Source organism: Colossoma macropomum, unplaced genomic scaffold (genome assembly GCF_904425465.1).
Source record: "Colossoma macropomum unplaced genomic scaffold, Colossoma_macropomum, whole genome shotgun sequence".
Lineage (NCBI taxonomy): Eukaryota > Metazoa > Chordata > Actinopteri > Characiformes > Serrasalmidae > Colossoma > Colossoma macropomum.
The window spans coordinates 38,392,845-38,415,999 of NW_023494790.1; the positions used below are offsets into that span (position 1 = coordinate 38,392,845).

General features: G+C 42.7%; 1 protein-coding gene across 2 annotated transcripts in view; it reads left to right on the top strand.

Annotated features, from left to right (window-relative positions):
- Window positions 1-23,155, top strand: part of LOC118809779 (zinc transporter ZIP11-like) — a 147,798-nt gene continuing 124,643 nt past the window's right edge. For both annotated transcript variants that reach the window (XM_036573342.1, XM_036573343.1), the window contains exons 1-3: window positions 1-60; window positions 1,504-1,621; window positions 7,602-7,640. In XM_036573342.1, the coding sequence (XP_036429235.1) occupies window positions 1,514-1,621; window positions 7,602-7,640 (147 nt within the window). In that variant the 5' untranslated portion in view covers window positions 1-60; window positions 1,504-1,513. The remainder of the gene's footprint in view (window positions 61-1,503; window positions 1,622-7,601; window positions 7,641-23,155) is intronic.

Below are 23,155 nucleotides of genomic sequence, written 5' to 3' on the forward strand. Positions count from 1 at the left end.
CACGTGTACAGGGAAGCAGGAAGTAAATGCTGCGGGCGCTCCGTGTTGACTGTGTTTACAGTAAGTGCGGGTTTTTCTGTTTAACTGAATTAAAATGAGTTCAGAATCAGTTTTTACTGCCAGCCTTCAGGCTGGAACCTTTCAGGGTCCGGTTCTGGTGTGTCCGTGTTCTCCTCGTGTCTGTGGGTCTGAAGGAGTCTGTAGAGCTGGGGGGCTCAGCTGGGGGGCTGTGCTCGGTTATTCAGTGTTGAGTGCAGCCAGTTCAGGTTAGAAAGGGAACCGTTCCCGTTCAGATAAGTAAACTGGAATTGGCTTTTCATTACAGTTTTCCGTTCCACCTTAAATGTTACAGCATTTGCATTCTGACGCCCGAGGCTGCTGCAAAGTTAAGGTGGAACGGAATATTCCAATCGAAGGAGCTCTAACTTCTCTAACTTCGTAGAAAAGGCTGTTTTCCCATTTAGCGGCACCTTTTACCCCATTTACAGTAATTTACTAATCTGTTTAATACATACGGAGCCCTGAGACACGCTGATGATTCATAAGTATATATTTACTACGTTGAAGCCACACGTTAGGTTTCTCATAAATCATGGCCTCAGTGTATTAATTTGTGGCCTCAATGTAATAACTTGTGGCCTCAATTTAGTAACATGTGGCCTCAATGTAAAAAAAAAGTAAATTCTGTCCTTAATTTATTGATTTGTGGCCTCAGTATATTAATACAGTAAATTGTGGCCTCATTATATCAATTTGTGTCTTCAATATATTGATACAGTACATTGTGAACGTGTGAGTGAGGTGAACGTGTGAATGAGGTGAACGTGTGAGTGAGGTAAACGTGTGAATGAGATGAACGTGTGAGTGAGGTGAACGTGTGAATGAGGTGAACGTGTGAATGAGATGAACGTGTGAATGAGGTGAACGTGTGAGTGAGGTGAACGTGTGAATGAGGTGAACGTGTGAATGAGGTGAACGTGTGAGTGAGGTGAACGTGTGAGTGAGGTGAACGTGTGAATGAGGTGAACGTGTGAGTGAGGTGAACGTGTGAATGAGATGAACGTGTGAATGAGATGAACGTGTGAGTGAGGTGAACGTGTGAATGAGGTGAACGTGTGAGTGAGGTGAACGTGTGAATGAGATGAACGTGTGAGTGAGATGAACGTGTGAGTGAGGTGAACGTGTGAGTGAGGTGAACGTGTGAGTGAGGTGAACGTGTGAGTGAGATGAACGTGTGAGTGAGGTGAACGTGTGAATGAGATGAACGTGTGAGTGAGGTGAACGTGTGAGTGAGGTGAACGTGTGAATGAGGTGAACGTGTGAGTGAGATGAACGTGTGAGTGAGATGAATGTACTGGTACCAGCAGAGAGAGAGAGTCGAGTCCTGAGCTGCTCAGTGGGTGAGCAGGATTGAACACACCCCTGTATGCTTTGTGTAAATTGCTGAACAAACTTCACCTCCTGCTCCTCTTCATCTCTTACTCTTTCTCATCCGTGTGCCAGGCCGGGCGCCATGCTTCCTGACCACAGTCCTGTGGTCCAGGCCCTGCTGGGCACTCTGTTCACCTGGGGGCTGACCGCCGCAGGGGCTGCGCTGGTCTTCGTCTTCTCCGGCAGGCAGGTAGGGAAGAGCAGCTCCTATCCTGATCTGTTTATCACTGTTCTGTGGCTGGTTTGATTATCAGAATGTACATAGACGCAATAAAAGGGGAGTTCCACCCATCTTTCAAAATTTCAGAGTTGTTTGGCGTGAGATGCTTCGTTCTAGAGAAAGAGTCAGAAATGTTGACAGCAGGGTTGTAGTCTTAAGGTGCATTAATAGTTTTAGTTTTGTTTTTATGTTCTGAAAAACAATAGTTTTGAGTATTATGATAAAGCTGTGATAGCAGGTAGAATAAAATTAAAACAACGGTAGACCTTTACCTTTTTCCGAGTAAACGACTGCCCACCTGCCGGACGGACACTGATGGATGATTGTCTGCGGAGCTCTCCTGCTATCCGCTTCAGACCAGTTGCCCACGCCCCAGTCGCTGCCACTTGCCCAGCTACCGCCACTTGACTTGGACTAGCTGCCCACTCCCACTCTACACTGAAGTTTTCATGGACTCCTAACTACTACTACTACTATTACTACTACTATTACTACTATTACTACTACTACTACTATTAATATTAGGAGTATAATAATTCTGTAGGTAGTTTGACCAGAGGAGGATGGGTCCCCCCTTGTGAGCCTTGGTTCCTCCCAAGGTTTCTTCCTCAGCTCTGAGGGAGTTTTTCCTGGCTTGCTCACCTGGAGGATTTACAGTTCATGTTGAAACTTAGTCTTTAATGGATTTCTGTGAAGCTGCTTTGTGACAACATCAGTTGTAAAAAGCGCTTACAAATAAATTTGACTTGACTAGACTGAGCTCAGCTCGGCTCCAGCTCTCCTTAAAGACGGCTGAACACAGAACTACACTTCTAAACTCTCGTTCATGCACTGAAAACAACTTTTTTTTTTATTAGTTTAGTTCGTTTTGTGGACATTGATTTAGTTTTAGTGTTTTTGAGCGTCATTTTTTTTTATTTCAGTTAATGGGCACATTTTTTTTTTTTCACTCCAAAATTTATTGTTAGTAATAGTTTTAGTTATATAATGCTGTGATAACCCTGGTTCACAGTGCTGGTGATAGGAACCAGACGTCCAGCTCTAAAATATCATTTTAAAATTCATGTTGTGCATGCAGGGAGTGTCTATTTCCCATCATCAACGTTCCATATAAACTCAGAAGACCCGTCTAGGTTCACTGGTGGTTTTAGATGGTAAATAAAGGAGACAGTTCTGGTCCTAAAATCTGATTTGCTCTGTAAGTTACCCAGTACAGCTCACTGCCTCACAACTGAGCTCTCTATTACTGCACCACAAAAACACTGTGCTGTGAATGGATGTTTGTTTTGCTCACATGAACCACTGACAGATGAAGTAGAACCGGGTTCTGTTTAAACTGAGAGACTGACAACTTATTTGATTAACAGGCTGAAAGACAGCAGAGTAAACAGGCTAAAAGATCGCTAACAGGCTAACAGGCTCATCCGTGTTCAGTGTTAGGCTTTAAATGAAGCATTTACTGAGTGATTCACTGTAAAACTGCGATAAAGAGTGAAGCATGCGTTACTTAAACGTCTTAAATGCTTCACATGTCTTTGTTTTGGTAGATCCATGCGTGGCACCATTAGCTTGATGCTAACGCAGGCAGTCGCACTGAAGCACTAGTGGAGGTAATTTGGTGAGCAAGAACTGCTTATAAAGTGAACGTTTTTGCTTTAAACACTGATATATTGTGATAGTTTAATTAGTAAATGACAAATCCTTTAAATCACTGCAATATACAGCCTCTTTTAGCAGTTCTTGGTTGCTTGCTAACAATAGCATACGCTAAACAAACTACACTCCTTTGTTAACAAGTTGTTTTTTGCTATTTTTGCTGATTATATTTTACATTTTTATTAAAAAATGGGTGTATTTTATCATATTTTCCTATCAACACCTCTGTAAAGAACTCTGCATCTCTGCAATTAATCATTTCACATCAAACCACTCTGGATGACTTTGTTTACATCTCACACACTGAATTATGGGGGAATTTTGAAAAAGTTTCTCCCTTTGGGAACATGTAGAGTCAATAAGCAGAGGTGTTTGGTTGGTTGCTGATGTTGAAATATTGATATTTTCTGACATTTGATAAGTTAGAACAGACAAAGTAGAGCCACATTTTAAAAACACCGTCGAAAACTATGAATCCAATTCTTTGTCTTCAGCATTTTATGTGCTGCGCTGCACTAAATTCAGTCAAACAGGTCAAACTTCTCTCTTTTTAATCAAACATGCAGTTTGGAGGTGGCTCTTAAGTGCTGACAATATCCACAGTATGCTTGAAACAGTACATTCTGACGTATTGCGATGTACGTTATGACGATAATGATAAATATTGTCATATTGCTCAGCTACAGGTGAAACGTAATGCTGCTGTATGTCAGTGTTGGTGGTTGTTGTTATATTTTGCTTGGTATTTTAGCCTGAATGTCTCTTTATTTGAAGAGCCAAACAGGAGACAGCTTCATCATCCTTGACAGACAGGTTGTGTCCGTAGGCGTCGACAGCAAACAGCTCAGTGTGTTGAAGGTAGAGAAAGTAAACATAAACTAAACAACACATTCAGCCGAGTCTGCAGATCTCACTGTGTTACAGTGGGAAACTGTCCAGGGGAGTTTCATCTCAGACACTTCAGTGTACACTCAGTTTCCAGCTTTAGGTCACCTAGCCTGTACTTACACTCGTTGGCCACATTATCAGAAACACCTACCAGGTACAGTCAGCGCATAATTATTGGCACCCTTGGTAAAGATGAGGGGAACAGATTATTAAAAATGTCTTTGTTGGTAATCTGCTCAATCTCACACTGAAAAGTCTAACATTTAGTTGAAAACAGTTTAGTCTAAGAAAACAAAGACCTACATCTAAAAATATTCACAATTATTGGCACCCCTGCCTTTAGTACTTTCTGCTTGTGCAGTTTCTGCTTGTCAGCATAACCGGGGGGATTTAGTGATTCCGGAGCCCTACATGACTATTTTTTCTCATTTTGAGGTTGTTGTAAGAACATTCTTAGTTTATTTAACCCTCTGGGGTCCATTTACAATATAACCATGTAAAAAAATAAAAAATATGAGAAAGGTATAGTAACAGTAAGTAAGTAACACAAATGAGAAACTTAGATAATAGTAGTGAGACTAAGAATAATAAAACAAATTAGAGTAATAAAACCTTAAGAGTAAATAAAACAAATAAAATATAAAACAACTCAACTAAACTAAAACATGAACAACTAGAGAAATGTGTTAAAATTAAAAATGTAAAGTGCTGTAAGGTAAACTTTCGATTGTTCTGCATGTTATCAGTGCACAGTGAGTGAAACTGGATTTTCCAATCTCAGTAAAAACAGCAGGCATCTCAACATAATCGTCCATGATCAAAAATTCATTTGAATCTCCTGCCGTATATCCTAAAAAGGTTTCAAGGGTCTTTGGAGGAAAAACGGACCCAAAATATCACAGTTTCTCACCAAATCTGATGTTTTTGTCCCATCTGATCATAGAACCCAGCTCCAGTAGCTCCAGTAGTGTCTGATGATCTCCTTACTTATGTTTGTGTTTAGATGAATTAAAATAACTTCCTCCGTTTCACCGACGCTTTGTTGGTCTGGAGATGGCGTCTAATTGCAGATTGTGGAGACCCCAAAATGTTACCGTGTTCTGGAACTGAGACCCTTTTCCGGCCTCTCTCATCATCCTTAAATTTCATTTAAATTTCCTTGATTGAATATCGCTGATTAATCATTGACGAAAGTACGATAGAAAACAATAACATAGAAAATACAAACAGTTTATTTTCCCCCACAAACAGAGTTTCGGCCGTCTTTTTGTGTGCAGGACAGTTAGTTTCCCTCAAGGTGGTGAGAACTCTGATAGAGTTCTCTGTGGTCAGCACAGTCCAGTGGCCGGCTGTGAGAGCTGCACTGACTGAAGCTGGCTGGGCTTTATTCACCGTTCTTCTCCCTGAAGCCTCTTATGTTATTGAGCTCCTACAATCACTGTGTTTAAAAGCGTCTTCAGTAATTTTGGAAGTTATTTTTACAATTACAAAAAAGCAGCGATGGTCAGCTGTGATGCGTCGCCCCGGCAACACGGCTCGGTGCTGTTAGAAAGTGCGTTAATTGACTTGTTGTCCTTTTCTCTGGTCGTTTCGCTCTTCTGTTATTGATTGCTATCCGGTGTGGTCCAGAGGAGGACGGGTTCCCCTTTTGAGTCCTGGTTCCTCTCAGTGTTTCTTCCTCTTGCTCTTAGGGAGTTTTTTCTTGCCACTGTTGCCGTTGGCGATGCTCATGGGGACCCGGACCCTGATTTTTCTGTAAAGCTGCTTTGTGACAACACCTGTTGTAGAAAGTGCTGTATAAATAAACTTTGACTTGACCTGGTGCAGTCATAGCTCAGCGCCCCACACTCTCACCTTCCTTTGTAAAATGAAACACATGAATCTTCACTGCTTCAACAACAATTCATGACACAAATCACAACAAATTCAGCACTTTATTTAAAGCAGCCCAATGGAAGACTGAAGGTTGTTAGATATTATAATGTAATCGACCAAATTCTTAATAAAAATGAATTGACCATTGATTATTGGTAACAGCCCTATCATAGGGCTAAAATTACAAAATGCATCCTCCTCCAGCTGTTCTAGACTTTCTGAATTATTTCTCTAACAGTGAATATCGGGGATTTTCAGGCCTGTGACTGTTTTGTTCATAGCCATTATGTTGTTTATTAAGGTCTCGTTTAGTTTATGTTCTTGAAGACCCTGTTTACACCTGGTCACTTCATGCATCTTATCAGGATTGTATCTGGATGAGGCCACATAAAAATGCAACTGTAAATGCACCCAAGATTTTAAACAGATACAGATCTGATCACTCAAACCACATCAGGAGGTGAGCTGAGACACATTTGAGCCACAATGATATAGCAGCATAAACACATCCATCTCTCCAAGACACATTCATCACCCAAGACTCCTCCCAGTACAACCACAACTCCTCCCAGTACAACAGAAACCCATCCCAGTTAAAACAAAACTCCTCCCGGTACAAATGAAACTCCTCCCCATGCAGTGCGTCACTGAGTTTGTGATCCGTGTCTGTGAGGAAGATGATCATGGAGGACTCACATGTTTGGGGACGAAATGAAACGTTTAACAGCAACATGAACAGACATGACGGTACAAAACACACTGCAGACGAAGAGGCTGAACAGATAAACAGCTGGTAATTGGTCTCCGCGTAACGAGTTGATTTGCATATTTTGTCCCAAACAGCAACCGGATTTCAGTCCTGACTAACCAGAGACGCATTTGACTACCAAGTGTGAATGCATGAGGGTAAAATCTTATTGAGATGCAATCCAGATACTGGACGCAGGAAGTGACCAGGTGTAAACAGAGTCAAAGCTTCCTCAGTTTTAATGGAGGGAATGTGGCCTCATATTTATACACCAGTGAAACAGGAAGTCATGGATGACCACTTGACACTCGAGTGAACTTTAAAGAAGTATGTAATATGAATAGTGTTCATGCTTTACTTACATTTTGTAGGGGAGGCAATAATTGATGCAGTAATTCTATATATTATTATAATAATATAATAGTTGTTTTCTTAAACTAAGTTTGCTCCAGTTAAATGTTAATTTCCCTCCTTTATTCAGTGTGAAGTTGAGCTAATTAACCATAAACCTGGTCTCTTTACCCACCTTTACTCTGTCTGCTGGCTTTGAGCCTCGTAGAAGGTTGTGTTGACTGTGTCCCTCTGATCAAACTCTGTTTGAAGATTTTGGATGAGGAGCTCCTCTGATGGGTCTGGGAGTGTGACAGCTCTCGGAAAGCCTCGGAAAGTTCAACTCCATCCTCAATGTGTATGAAGAGAAGACAGAAGACAGCTTGAAGGCAGACTCATGTCCTAACTCTCTCTCTCTCTGTCTCTCTCTCTCGTCTCTCTCTCTCCTTTCAGAAGCGGATCTTGGATGGAAGTCTGGGCTTTGCTGCCGGGGTAAGAGAGCATTTCTAAATATCACGCTGAGCTCTTCTCTCTCTCTCTCTCTCTCTCTCTCCTCTCTCTCTCTCTCTCTCTCTCTCCTCTCTCCTCCATCTCTGTTTCTCTCTTTAAACTGACTGACAGTGTCTGTGTTGGTTCTGTGGCTTTGTTCCTTTAATCATGATAAAAGGTTTGAAATTTAGTTTTAAAACTGAAACTATGAGAGATGTTTTGATTCAAAATTTCCAATAATAATATCTAATAAGTAACACCTGTTAACTTACTAACTTTGAAATACACACACACACACACACACACACACATATATATATATATATATATATGTATATATGCGTGTGTATATGTATATATATATATGTATATGTGTGTGTGTGTATATATATATATATAGTAATTTATTTATATATATATATATATATATATATATAGGTTCCTACTATAATTGACTCTAAGTCAGGTTAACCCTATTAAAGCCACATCATAGATTACGTTTTCATAGCTTTATCCAAAACATAGCTTTTATCTAGAGTGACTTACAGCGTGATAAAACCATGTTTTACTGCCTCTGTGGGATCAGTTGTGGCTTTATCTCATTATAAACAGACGCACAGCTGTGATGTCATCAGAATACTGTCAATACCTTACTACAAACACAAAAAAACAAGGCTTTATTTTTAACTCAAACTAACTCAAATTATTTAAGCTAAAGGAAATAAATGTAACTAAACAGCAAATATTTGCAAATTTCCAGCAAATATTACTTAAAATATCAATGAAAGTTAATCCTGAACTTACAAGCTTTAATTCCATAAAGAATGAGATGGAATATAAAATGCTAATAAAAACAGAAAGCCATGATTAAATCATGATATTGGATATTTTACTTAATTATTTTTGTTAATATACACTCATTCCAGATTTGATATCTGTAACATGTTCTAAAAAAGTTAGGACAGGAGTGTGTTTACACTGCGTTGCATCACCTTTTAAAAAAATTTAAAAACAATTTATAATCATTTGGGTGCTGAAGACACAAATTTATACAAGAATTTTTTGCCGTTCTTCTGTTAAGTCTTAGGCTCTGCTGCTGTACTGGGCCTTTGTTGTCATATTTTGTGCTTTTTGACAGTTTTCTAGAGCCCTCCCTCTCTGATTACACAGCCATGCTGCTATTCTTGGTGTGTCATGCTGAAATAATCTTGGACGGCTCTGAAAAAGACGACATCTAAAAGGCAGCATATGTTGCTCCACAATCTGTTTGGTGCTAATGATGCTTTCACAGATGTGCAGGTTACCCACTAACCCCGCCCCCCCACAGCATGACAGACGCTGTTTTTAGAACTTTACCCTGGTAACAATCTGGATGGTCCTTTTCTTCTTTGGCCTGTAGAACACGACGTCCATTATTTTAATAAACAATCTGAAAGGTGGACTCATCAGTCCACAGAACACATTTCCACTGAGCATCAGTCCATTTCAGAAGAGCTCGAGCCCAGAGAAGTTGGCGGCGTTTCTGGACGTTGTCGATACGTGAGCTGTGCTGTGTGCAGCCCGGTCGCTGAGGAGAGGTTAAAATGAGTGGTGTGCTGTATGATGTAAGGGAATGAACCTCTCCTTCCTTTATGCAGGAAGAGTTTCCAGTAAAAGTTTCCGAGGACAGATGTTATCTTTCTGTGGGGTACGGATTAATTACTCTGCAGCTCACACTCGTAATCCTGTATTAAACACTGAGATTGTTCTGCTCCATTCAAGCGTCAGCGAACCGTTCAAGCAGGAAGATTCCATTGTTTCTGCCCAGAGGAGTGAAAAATAACACATTACGTTTGAACAAGAAAATAATTTAAATTCTTTTAATTTAAAATGCATTACCCTTTAGCTTTAAATGGAACAGGAGCAGATGTTTTCTGGTGGGCTGCAAATTGTGAATTTCATATTTTATTAGACCGTCATGTACTTTAGGGAAGCTAAGGCAGACAAGCAGATGAGTCCTCAACTTTACTGTCTCTCCACTCACATACAGATACAATGTTACAGCACATCTGTCTCCTTATCTGACGTTACAGCACATCTGTCTCCTTAACTGACATAACAATACAGCACATCTGTCTCCTTATCTGACGTTACAGCACATCTGTCTCCTTATCTGACATAAACATTACAGCACATCTGTCTCCTTATCTGACGTTACAGCACATCTGTCTCCTTAACTGACATAACAATACAGCACATCTGTCTCTTTATCCCACATAACTTTACAGCACATCTGTCTCCTTATCTGACGTTACAGCACATCTGTCTCCTTATCTGACACAACATTGCAGCACATCTGTTTCCTTAACTGATATAACAATACAGCACATCTGTCTCCTTATCTGACACAACAATACAGCACATCTGTCTCCTTATCTGACACAACAATACAGCACATCTGTCTCCTTATCCCACATAACATGCAGCACATCTGTCTCTCTGTGTATTTGGGACGTGTATCATAAAAAAGTGCGTGTAAATGAGTTAAACTGGAGTATTTTCATTTAAAAACAAACCTCACAGTGAGCTTCTGGCTCTAGGTAACGGAGTATGTTCCACTACTGGGACCTGATGTTTGTGCCGCTGACTCTCTTCATATCAGATTTTGGCTCTCTCGCTCTTGGAGGCTTCAGGAAGTTTGATTAAAGCTAAAGTCCAATCGAGTGATGAGTGCGAGAGGAACTCACCATCGCCTGCTGCGTTCATTCTTCACTGCTGTGCCCTTTTCAGCAGCTGTAAGGTGCCATTAATTACTGTAGGTGTGGGTGGAAGATCTACTCCCTCCTGTTCCTCTTCACTGATCTTAGAGATAAACTTTGATCAGCACAACAAAGATAGAATAGAACTGAACAGAATGTTACTGTCCTGAAGTTCAAACACTGATAAAAAATACAAAGTAAATGTGGCTCCTAACAACCACCTGGAAGAGCTGGTCGACCCCAAAACTGCCCCCATCAGATAAACAGCACTTAAAGCTTTCATCTTTGAGAGAGAGGAGAAAATCAAGCTGCTTCAGATCTGAAAACATCCACAGGTGTTTCTGTCCATCCTTCCACTGTGAGAAGACGACTCAGCGCTGTGGGTCTGAAAGGATGTGTAGCTGATCAAGAAGAACCTCACTGAGAAAAGGAGACGGACACATCAAACAAAGAAGCTGAACGATGGACTGACCACCCCAGAGTCCAGACCTCAACACCACTGAATGTGTTTGATTACTTCAGAAAATGATCCACCAGCTTCTAAGACTGAGCGCTTTTTTAAAGGCTTTTCTATGGAAGTTATACAAGCTTTACCAGTAAAGCCATAGTTGACCTGACTGTCTGGACACTTTTGGTGCACATAATGTACTGCTTAGATTTTCCAACTGTGTAGCTCAGCGCACTGACTGTCAGAGATGTTCCTCTGAATTCTGAGCAGTCTTCACTGATCTCCTTCAGCTTTCTAGTAAACTCAGAAGTGAAGCTGCCGGAGCTAAAAATCTCTCTTTTATGTATAAAAGAGCTGCAGCAGATGTCAGTACTCCCTCTGCCTCTTCCTGGTCACAGTTAAAAGAGCATTATGGGTTGCGTAATTTGACTCGAGGGGAACAAACACGGCGTGTGAGCAGTTATCATAAAGCATACTGATGCTTTTAAACACTGTTTTCAGTGCCAGTCAGTAGTTTAAAGTGCACTGTGAGGATAAAAGGCTCTGTGCACGTCCATTTTTTGTTCATCGAGGTGCAAAGAGTGGCTCTAAGGTCCAACTTTGTACCTTAAAGGGGATTTTGCAAAATCACTTAATCATTCAATGGTTTTGATGTGAACAAAATCATTTGGAGTGGTTTGGTGTGAAATGTGTCTGTCCAGAGTCAGAGTTGTTCACTATTATAGTACTAGGAACCAGACGTCTGAAGCCCTTAATGACTCTAAAAGCTGCATCCTGTTCAGTTTTTACACAAAATGGTTATGAATGCGTTGCTTAATACCTGAGACATTGTTTTGTGATAGTTTTTTTATAAAGTTTTGGCCTAAAACATATTTTTAGTATAAACTTTTACTGTTTTTCCTCTCAAACTTTTACTGTGTTTCCTTTCAAAGCCACATTCTCAACTGAGATCAGTGCCCGTAAATTAACATGCTTTTGTTGTTATTAGCCTGTAGCTGTACACTTTTTGGTGTGAGATAAATTTTTCTCTTTGCATGCTAATCTAGCCTGAGGTTAGACGACTTTTGGCATCCGAAAAACTACAGAACTCCATGAGACAGACGACACAGATAAGGTTACAGTCTATGGCTCAGTGTTTCATAAATAACACTGGCAGGGGTGAACACTGCAGTCGGAGTTTCGCTGTTTTTCCGTTAGCCGTGAGTGTGTCCTGCATCCTTTTATCTCTTTTACGAGTAAAAGCCAGTCCTAGATTTACTGTCTGGTCTCTCACTCAGTCACTCTCTCTTTCTCTGTTCCTCTGACAGCGTCTTCTTCAGTCTCTGCAGCCTCTACAGCCCGTGCCGTAAAGCATTACACAGTTCTGGCGAGAGGTTCTCGTGCTGCTCCTCCAAAGTTACATAGTGCTATAGCAGGCGCTCCATTCCGGAGTGGCAATGCCAGAGACACCATTCTCACTGTTATAAGTCAGTGTAGCGATTAAAATGATTTAAAGCTGTTATTTTAAGGTAAATTTGTTGCATAATGTTGCTTTGAGTGCCATTATGTCAGCACAGTGTCTTTTACATGCATTGTTACATTTTACTACTCAAAAGTTTTAAATATGCTGTTCAACACTTATACATGTGTTATAAAGTTAGCCTTCAAATAAAGTTCACCAACAGGCTCATCTGTATGTATTAACATAAATCAGAGCAGCTTTTCAGCTGATGCACATCGTCACAGCGTAAGTAGAATTTCAGAATGTGAGTTTTTAATGCAGTCTGCAAGCACTGATTCCTCTTTCTCACAGTGTTCTCAGCTCTAACACTTTCACTTCAGTCCAGCAGTTTAATCAAAGCAGATATTGAGGAGGAAGAAAAGGAGCCTGATCATTTCACGCCAGTTCATTCTAACACTCTGATCTTACAACTGTTACAGAAGGAGAGTTATTTTCTGCATCTTTAGCTCTCAGTGCTGCTCTGTGATCATTAACTGAGCAAACAGAGCTGCAAACATGCTTAGACTTCACTTATAAGCTCACACTGCAGCACAGACAGCTTCCCGAAAGCTGTACTGTACATTAAAACATGCAGTGTCTCAGGGTCCAAAGGCCGCAATGTACCATCTGCATTACAGCTCGTAACTCCAACCCTGCTGCACTCAGTGACCCCGAGCTGACCCTGCTCAGCGCTCTGGGTAATGGGTGTTGTAGAGGACTCTCTCTCATAGGTGCGTCCCAGTTCAGGGGCTGCATGAGACGATCGGCTCTACGGCGGATTTCCTGTTTGCGTCACAGCACTGCTGTTCCCGCCCTCACCGCTGCATCTCGAAATGCCGCTCCTGTCAGGGTCTTTTAAAGTTCTCTAAAGACGGAGCCACAAACTGATTTTAGTGTTTTATTTTTCCTTTATTAGAGCTGGAGATGCTTCTCTCTGTCGGCTCTTTGCTCCCTAAAACAAAACGAGACTTTAGTGTAAGTTCTGCTTCAGACCTCATTGGCTTTTTAACATCTGTATCTTTAGCTGTTCGACTCAGTTTAAACCCAATACTCACATTTAAAGTGTCTCCTCAGCCGCCGTTCGCTCCTCTGCTGACACCGACATGTTCTCGAATCCTCACCGACACACAGTGAACCTCAGGATATGTTGGCTGGTGAAGGATCCACCCGTTGGGTCCTTTGTTGCCATGGAAATGAAGGACACATTTCTCGGCCGCATATGAAGGAACTTTAGGAATGGGACCCTCTAGTCGTGCCGCTGTGACGCAATCGGCCTTCAAATGCAGCCTCTGAAGGACGCAGCCCCTGAATTGGGACACAGCTCATGTGGCCGTGAGGGACAAAAACCCTTGAAGAACCTTCTTTTCAAGAGTGTAGTAGGTGATGATGTTCACATAAAGTGGAAAATCCTGCGACTAAAATGTGTAATATGTCACATTTATAGGAAATGACCAATAATTTGACATAAACAGAAGTAAACTCTCCATCTCTGTATCCCAGCTGCACTTGGGACTGCACTTGTTTTTCCTGCTGATTGATCTGCTACTCTCACATCACCTGTATTGTTCTGTAATTGGGGGACTGAAATGGCTGAGTGCGTTATGTCTGACTCTGCATGTGTACTCACAATAACAGCGCAATTAACCATGTATTACCTAGAACATGTTTACAGTCTGTCTCTTTCTCTGGGTTCAGGCGGTGTTTCTCCCCTCACAAACAGAGTGAACTTCCTGGAAAGTGTAGATTTGTAAAAAGGACTTTGTTTCCAGACCATCTCCATGTTTGTCGTTTTTCAGTTTCTGACATTATGTGAAAATACCTGTTGCCCTTTACATTGTGTGTAAATTTCATGATGAATGGACCAAAAGAAATGACCCAAAATTACTTGGAAAGAACTTAAAAGTAAAGTAGGTTTTTTCCTTCTCCTGTAAAGTTACCATTTTGGAGATACAAGGTTTTGTTCCGACAGCAGCGATATATATGGAACTTCCCTTCTACAGGCAGTGAGCTCAGTACATGGATTATATATCACATACATTAATTGGGATTACAGCAGTGCAGGATGTGAAACATTGAAGTCAAATTATTGTATTTATTGCCTGTGAAATTACTGCGTCAGTATTTACTGAATACGCTGCTCTTCATCAGTACTGGACAGTTTCAGTATACGATACAAGCCGTGTGCTGAACTACAGGCCTTGGCGGAGACGCGCACTGAGCCAATCAGACCATCTGAAGCCCCGCCCCATTTTCCTCAGCCCTCCAATCACTGCTTAGCAACCGCCGCAAGCCACTTTTCAGTGTGTACGTTTATATTTTGGTCGAGACATGATCCTGCGTGACCATTAAAACACACCCCGTACCAGGACAGAGGGCAGGACAGGGTTTTCTGCTCGTCTCCAAAGCTACAAATAAACTTGTCAGCTGTGGATTGTTCTGTGTGGTAAACCTGTGTGGCTTCCAGACGCACCTGCTTTCCTCTGTTTGCGAGTCGTTTCATTTTCATCACAGTCGTAGTTGGTAAGATGAGCTAGTTCGACTGAATAATAAAGTGTGACTCCACATGGGGGCCTAAAAAGCCAGTGCTGAGCGAATCGTCTGACTCAGTTACTGTTTTATCCACATTATGCAGAAAGTTCACTTCGTTAAATAGACAAAGTCAGCAGACCACCTCAAGACCAGCTGAGCAGAGCAAGCTGGTGGCAGCAGTTTGGTCAAGTTTGTTCCATTTAGCTGTTATTAGTGTATTGAGAAGCTGAATCCAGAGCTATTGAAAATGTCCAGGTGGTTATGTTTGTGGTTACGTCCTCCTGAAATGACCGCGTTGCGTTTTGGGTGCAGTATATCACGGCGTTCATCATCTGGGTATCTTTGGCGTACTGGAGAAATTCATGTTGACACATTCATGAAATTCATGTTTGGGCACAATCAGTATGCAAAGCAATGCACAGTAGGATATTTTGAACACAGTAGTTTTTTAAAGTTGGCACTTGTTGGCGCTGGTTCTTTGTTTTGTCTGTTTCAACATAGCAGATGTCAGAAAAAAAAGAATTAATTTCTATGTAAAACCATTAGAACCCTACTTAAAGCAGCACCATGTAGGATTTAGGAATTTGGAGCCCTCTCTGGTGGAAATGTGTAACAGCATGCAATGTGTGGAAGAACATTTTGTACCGTGGGTTGTGCTTCAGACCCCCACAAGCAGATGAATCTGAGTTTTGCGAGGCTGAAAGAGAACTGAAAGAGAACTCAGTGTAAACTTGGTGAAGGAGCGTCTTCTGAGCGGCTTCTGAGGATGAGACTGAATTATCTACTACTGTCATCACATCTTCATCAGTGTGATGTTGATATGAGATCATCTGAGGCTGAAACATCGAGCCGGACCTTCTTTTAGAGTCTGAGTGATGTTAATACGTAAAGACGTACGACGTGGTGTGAAAAACTCGACGCCTCTGAGTTTAAATGATTCACACTCAGCATGTTTCAGCCTGTTTATCTTCTCCTCACTCAGTAACGACACTTATTTCAGCCTTAACAACAAAATATTACGTAGTGCAGCTTTAAGTATGTGGAACTGAGTAAATTGGACTAGTTATGACCCACCCCTGCGAATGGTCACGCGGAACAGAGCACCAAAACTAAAACTCAGGTCAGGAGGCTGTAATTATCCAGAAGAGCCGCTGAGGAGATGCTCCTCTGACCTGAGGGAGAGTGAAGAGTACTGGACTCATATCTGACCTTTTCACCTCTGACTCTAGAGATCCCTCCTTCCTTCCTTCCTTCTCTGAGAATTTCAGAACCTGCTTCACAGCTCTTTCAGAGTCTGCTGAGGAAGATGTTCTGTGTTCCACTGTCAGTCACCACCTCTCTCTGAAAAAAAGAACTGCAGATGTTCCGTACAGACCCATTTACAGACCCTGGAGGTCAGTCCCTTCACTCTAAGGTTTGACGATACCAATAAATGATCCACATCACGACCGTTTAACATAACCATTCACAGATTACGTTAATCAACCCACGAAAAGTCATCAGTTCTGGCTTAATTGACCGTTTGCAAAATTCAGGGAAAGTCCCGCCTCCTTTTGTCCATCAAACTTTCAAATGTAGAAATCCATCTTAAACATTTTCCATTCAAAGATAAACCGGCTTTACAGGATGTTCAGCGCAGACGTGTTTGAGAATCAGAAGATATGATTGACGGCCAATTTGAAGCATTAAAAATAAATCCTGGACCATGTTTACATTAATCAAACTAGAACATTACAGCGGCAGGCTTTCAGGTCTAATGAGGCAGTTTAGTGACTAAAGCTGCCCCTTCGGATGAGCTAATGCTAAAGCTAACATGTTCAATGCTGAGGAGGGCTCATTGTCTTTTAGACGAGATCTTTCAGCAAACGTTATTGAAACAGTACAATAAAGTCAAGTTATAACAGCAGACTTTGTAGTTTAGTGTATATCACAGGTGATAAGTTTTCATGATACCTGATATGTCAAAAATATATATTTTTTCTTATACTGTGAAAATGGAAAAGACATATTTAAAAAATAGTATTAAAACTGTGCATATAATAAGTTGAATTCTACATTTCACGCACTGCACTGCACTAAATCCAGGTAGACAGGACTAATTATGCTCTCTTTGCAATCAAACACTGAGTTTGTTAAGTACTGACGATAAACACGATACAGTCAGAAAGGCTTATTGTGAGATACTGTTGTGTAATTTAAGTAATTAATGTATTTAATGTAAGCTCTGATCACTGAGACAGTGTGCTTATGGCTTAAGTCTTATAAATGGTCAAATGAAACCTGGTTTATCAAAGAGCCACAGAACTCTGTGAGCTCTTATGATCAGTGTTATGTCACTGTGACACATACCGAGATACGAAGCCTGTTATTTTACACCAGAGAGAGTCATAATAACCCAGTGTCAGAAAAGAATAGAGTAGATGTCAGAGTTGGCAAATGCAACCTTTACGACAAAGCCTGCCTATTCATTTTAAAGTGTTCATAAATGTTTATGTGCATCTGTGTCAGTTGTCAGGATGGGTTTATGCGGCTTTATGAGCGCTGCTGTACAGTGAGGTGCTCCCTGCAGACAGTAGAGATATTTATGAAGAGATCTCAGATTAGGAACACGTACTGTTGCTCATCTTAGCTGACATTCAACTCGAGTTCCTCAGTGCGCTCCTGGCCTCACCTTCCGAAATCACTTGTGACCTGCAGAGCATGTCACTGTGTTCCTCTCCCGTCTGTTGCTCTCCATTCCATCCTACTCTGTTTTGTCCCCTATTTGCCGTTTCACTTTTGCTCTTTGTCAAGGCCTCCTGTTTGTTTCTAATCGTGGATTTAGCCCCAGGTGCCGTGTTGTGCTTTTCTCAGACAGGCCTCGGAGTGCAGTGCTGATCTGGGCTCTGGGGACGGAGCAGCTCTTTTTATGATGGAAGCTGTGCAGCCAGCACTGACAGGCACTCAGAGACTTAATTGAGCCAGTCTAGGCTTCATTCCAGGGTTTTTTTTTTTGGGCGTCCCGTCTAATGAAAATTCTGCTGAAGGGGAGCAGGAGGAGATGCGTTCTGTACAACTTGTAAACGTGCGCTGAGTTGGCATTAGCATCACGAGCAGGGTCGAATAATGAGTTCTGTCTGTAGAGCATTCCGCTCTGAAGGCCATTATATCCTACGGCAGAACGCAGACTCTGGGGCTCCGCGTGTTCCGTATCACCCACCTTTAGGTCAAACAGAATTTACTGTGTTCTGCTTTTATTAACATTCCTCAAACGTACCCAACTTTTTTAGAGCTGAGGTTTGTGGTTTTTTAAAACTAAAACATAGAAATGAACAAAAATGTCTTACATTGTATCGTGATACATATCGTAGCACTTTGAGTGGCATGAAAAGTGCTACATAAATAAAGACGGTTATTAAATAAAGATTATTGTTGTGTAGTCCTCACTGGCACTGCGATATAGTCTAGACCAGCTGTGGAGAAGGGGGCGTGGCCGAGCGTCGAATGCGGGACGGAGAACCCGGTCTGGCTGAACCAGCGGGCTAAGTAGCTGATGATGTTCACCTGTGCCTTATTTCTGCCAGCCTACTTATAGCCATCTCTTCCTTCAGTAGGCGGCAGAGCCCAGAAAGAGAAGGAGACCTATGAAGGCGTGAGAGCTGAGCTGAGCTGAGCTGAGCTGAACCAAAAAGAAAGAAAGAAAGGACTGAAAAGTCCCAGCGAGCGTCTTGTCTTACTTTGTGGGCTGAAAAGCTGAGTGTTTTGCGTTTTGTATAAATAATAATAAAAGAAAGCTCTCCGTCTTCACGCCTGCCCCCAGCGTCTTTCCTCCACCCACCGTTAAAGTTGCCACACTAGCATTTTCACACTGAAGGGAGTGGAACTGAGAACCAATCTCTGGTCCTCCTGAAATCGGAGGTCTGGGGTTTACTTCCACTCTTAATCCAGAAACTCTCAAGGTCCTACGCTCTTAAAAAAAAGGTTTTTCAAGTGTTCTTTAGTAAAGACAGTGGTTCTGTATAGACCCATTAACACTCAAAGAACCCTTTACGTGCTCAGGTTGATGGAGAATGTGTTGTATATGATTCTAAGGCTTGAAAAGGCTTCGGTACAGCACCAAAAAGGGTTCTGCTAATGTTATAATCCCTGATTCTGTATTGGCTCAGCTACATTGTAAAAGAGGGTCTCCCTCAATGTACCCTGAGTTTAAATAAAGATTGATTGATTGATTGATGATTGATATATAATGTCAAACTTGTAATGACAGAAGAACCCTTTTTGGTGCACTTGAGAACCCTTGTCTTTACTAAAGTACCCATGAAGATTCTTATTTAAGAGTGTAGAAGGTCTGATATCTCCTGGCCAAGGAAACTGAAAGCGTTTTGACTTTGTACCACCGTGTGTGACCCGTTTATGGCCTTGTGCTCTTTCTGACAGATTAATTATGTGATTATAAACACAGAAGGTTGCGTTCGTTTTACTCTGCTGATCACAGCAGCAGGTCCTCAAGCGCTTCCCCACATCTCTGCTCTGTTTCTGGTCTCTCTGCCGTGGCCGAGCTTGTCTGGCGCTGTTGTTGAGTCTGCAGGCTGCTGCGCTCCCAGGCCGCTGTGGTGGCAGTAATTAGCTATTAAGCGAGCTGGTGAGGCAGCTGGAGGCTGGGTTTGCTTTTCCATGGCGCCGCATTCCGCCAGCACTGCAGGGACCGTCTGATTATACGGTTCTCAAAGCGCTTCCTCCGGAAGGAAGAGGGACGGGAGAAAATGAAGTGGTCTATTTTTATCCAACACCTTCTCTGACAGGTGTTGGCGGCGCGTGGCTTAATTGACCTGGAATGCACCGCCGAGCCCGGCTTCATTACTGCTCTCATAGCAATCAGAGGGAGATGAGAGCTCATGATTGCAGAGGAGTTGCCCTGTTAGTGTGGGAGCTGGACCCCCAGTGCTTATAATAGCACTTTCTTGTTCACGTCTAAGTGTCGGGGAGGGTCTCTTCTGACAGATACGGCTGCTGTGGCTCTGTTAATGTCCCGAAAAGGGAATTCTGGTGACTCAGACCCTCAGTGTCTCTTTCTGGGGTCTGAAATGTGTCTGAAACTTACGGGAAGAAGCCCCCCAGGATATGATGTCCTCTTCGTTATTTTCTCTACTGATCAAATGATCTTATCTCCACATTTACTGAATGTCTGTGGTCTAATTAGCACTGAAATTCCATCTGAAACTTCCTCTCTGTTTGTCTAAGTTTGTGAAGTTAAGATCTGACAGGTCAAGATAAGATTTTACACAAATTCATATTACAGAAGCAAATCTGATCTTAATTTAGGAATCTTATCTTACAGCATCTTATCTCCAGTCAGGAAGGATCCAAGTTGACAGTCAACTGTCACGTCTCTTTCCTAGCGACCGACCATACAGACACAGCTGAAACGGAAACACGTCATCAAAATAATGTTAAAAATGTGAGCTACAGCTATTTTATGATATTTTATGCTATTTTACTGTTAATTTATATACGAAATCTAGTAATTTTATTGTTCTTTGCATGGTGAAATGGTTCTTCAGATTGATGGAGAATGTGTTTATGTGGTTCTATGCAGCACCAAAAAAAGGTTTTGCTAAAATTACAATGTTAATATTGTATACATTAGAAGATCCCTTTATGGTGCTGTATAGAACCATATAAACACATTACCCATCAATCTGAAGAACCGTTTCACCATGCAAAGAACTCTTGTAAATGGTTCTTTGAGTGTTCATGATTCTATATAGAACCATTGCCTTTATAAAGAACCCTTGCAGAACCATTTTTAAGAGTGAAGACCAAATAGCCCAAAACGTCATCCAGCAGCTCTAAACTGACGGAGTTCAGCAGAAGCTCCATCTGGAGGAGTGTGACTGTAATTGGCTAGTTATGCTAGCACTGAAGCTACCACCGCCAGTCTGCGCTGGCGTAGCTGCTTAATCTCATTAATCCTGTGACAGGGTGAGCGCAGCGTGCTGATGGGTTTGCTGCAGGTAATGCAGGGGTTACTAACACATCAATACAGACAAGCTCTGAAAACTCATCCTGAGCTGTGAAGCGAGACGCGTCGGCTTCAGCTGGTTCAGCTCAGTGTTTCACTTTTTCAGCCAGTTCTGTGTAGAATCTCCCGGCTGATCAGCGAGAGTCTCACTGTTGTTCAGACAGATGTTTGTTCTCTGCAACTGCCTTAAACTAAACCTAATGCACTGTTATGAATCCTAAATGCACCCAAAGCAGAGTGTGTGCGCACGTTTCGGACCGATACGCTGCCTTACTCCAGTGGGCTCAGGTGGGAGTATTTCAGGGCTGCAGAGGATTCATCAGCAGACGCTCGTGTTTTCACGGACTGCGTCTGTTTTTAATAAGTGGGATGGGGTGGAGGGGGTAAGTTTGGTTAGAGCTCCGGAGGTGAAGAGGGGATAATTACAGTCCAATCATGATGAGGTCTTTCGAACGGGGTGGTGTTTCCTATGTGTTGGGAGGTTCATTCGTTCTTACTTGGTACACATGAAAATAGTAAAACAATACCAGGGGCATCAGTGTTGTGTTGATGCTTCATTTAGGGCCGGGGGGTCAAACGCAAGGCCGCCGGCCTGACGCAATCCTATCCGGCCCGCCGAAGTATTTAAATTTTCTGTTACTACATTCCCCAGCATGCACTGCAACATAATGTAATCTGACTCTCCAACCCCAACAACAATCAATGGGACAGCAGTTACACCTCAGCTTCATTTACACCTAACGTCAGCTCAGAAATCCAAGAGTCCAAGTCTTTTACATTTTACATTTTGAATATTTCAAATATTCATGTAATATTTCAAGGTTTACTACAAGTGTCTATATTTTACTGTTTAGGTTTTTGCTTATTTTGAATAAACACTGGCCAGTTTGGGTTACAGCACAACATTCATTAAAAATGAAATAAAAACACAGACGTTCTTTGGCCCACGGGTTTGTTGAGATTTTCTAATATGGCGCTTATGTGGTTGAGTTTGACACCCCTGATTTAGGGAAGGGTGCTCCGGTCATCAGTTTGTATGGCCAATTCTGGTTTCTTTGCAGCCAGATTGGCGGAAATCTGGATTTTTTATGGGCCAACTTCACTTCGCTGTTGTTGGTATGCTATACTAGGTGGTTGCTTAGATGTTGCTAGGCCTCTGCTGACCAGCTGAAGCCGACGCGTCTCGCTTCAAAGCTCAGGATGAGTTTTCAGAGCTTGTCTGTATTGATGTGTTAGTAACCCCTGCATTACCTGCAGCAAACCCATCAGCACGCTGCGCTCACCCTGTCACAGGATTAATGAGATTAAGCAGCTACGCCAGCGCAGACTGTGTGTTTGATGAACGTGATGATGCTGTTCTGGTACCAGCGGACTGTTTGGTCTGGACTCTGAGTTGGTCGGGAGCTGTGAGCGCGTCTGTGAGGTGATTTATAGGAGTAAATGTCGCGGCTCTGAGGGAAACAAGTCCGCGAGGCCCAGAGGACCAACAAATACGTCTTTGATCACGGTTTGCCTCGGCGAGTCGGACTGTTGTGGCAGTTCTTTATGTCTGTCTGTGAGGTGCCTGTGGTAGAGTTTAAATTATTCACAACCCGCACACACCAGCCCCACCCACACATCCACCGGCACCACACACACCGGCCCCACCCACACACCCACCGGCCCCACACACACACCAGCCCCACCCACACATCCACCGGCACCACACACACCAGCCCCACCCACACACCCACCGGCCCCACACACACACCAGCCCCACCCACACATCCACCGGCACCACACACATCGACCGGCCCCAGTCTTCCACCGGCCCCACACATCCACCAGCCCCACACACCCACCGGCCCCACACACACACCAGCCTCACCCACACATCCACCGGCACCACACACCCACCGGCCCCACACACACACCAGCCCCACCCACACATCCACCGGCACCACACACCCACCGGCCCCACACACACACCAGCCCCACCCACACATCCACCGGCACCACACACCCACCGGCCCCACACACACACCAGCCCCACCCACACATCCACCGGCACCACACACCCACCGGCCCCACACACACACCAGCCTCACCCACACACACACCAGCCCCACACATCCACCGGCACCACACATCTACAGGCCCCGCACATCCACCAGCCCCACACTTCCACCAGCACCTCACACCAACTGTGCACTCGAATATAAGTGAATATCGTCGAGACGCTGCCTCATGAACGTGGTAAGATCAGAGACCACCATTCATTTAATTTCCACTGATAACAGTCGTGAAGTTTTTTAGGAGATTGCTGAGGAGATTAGATAGGAG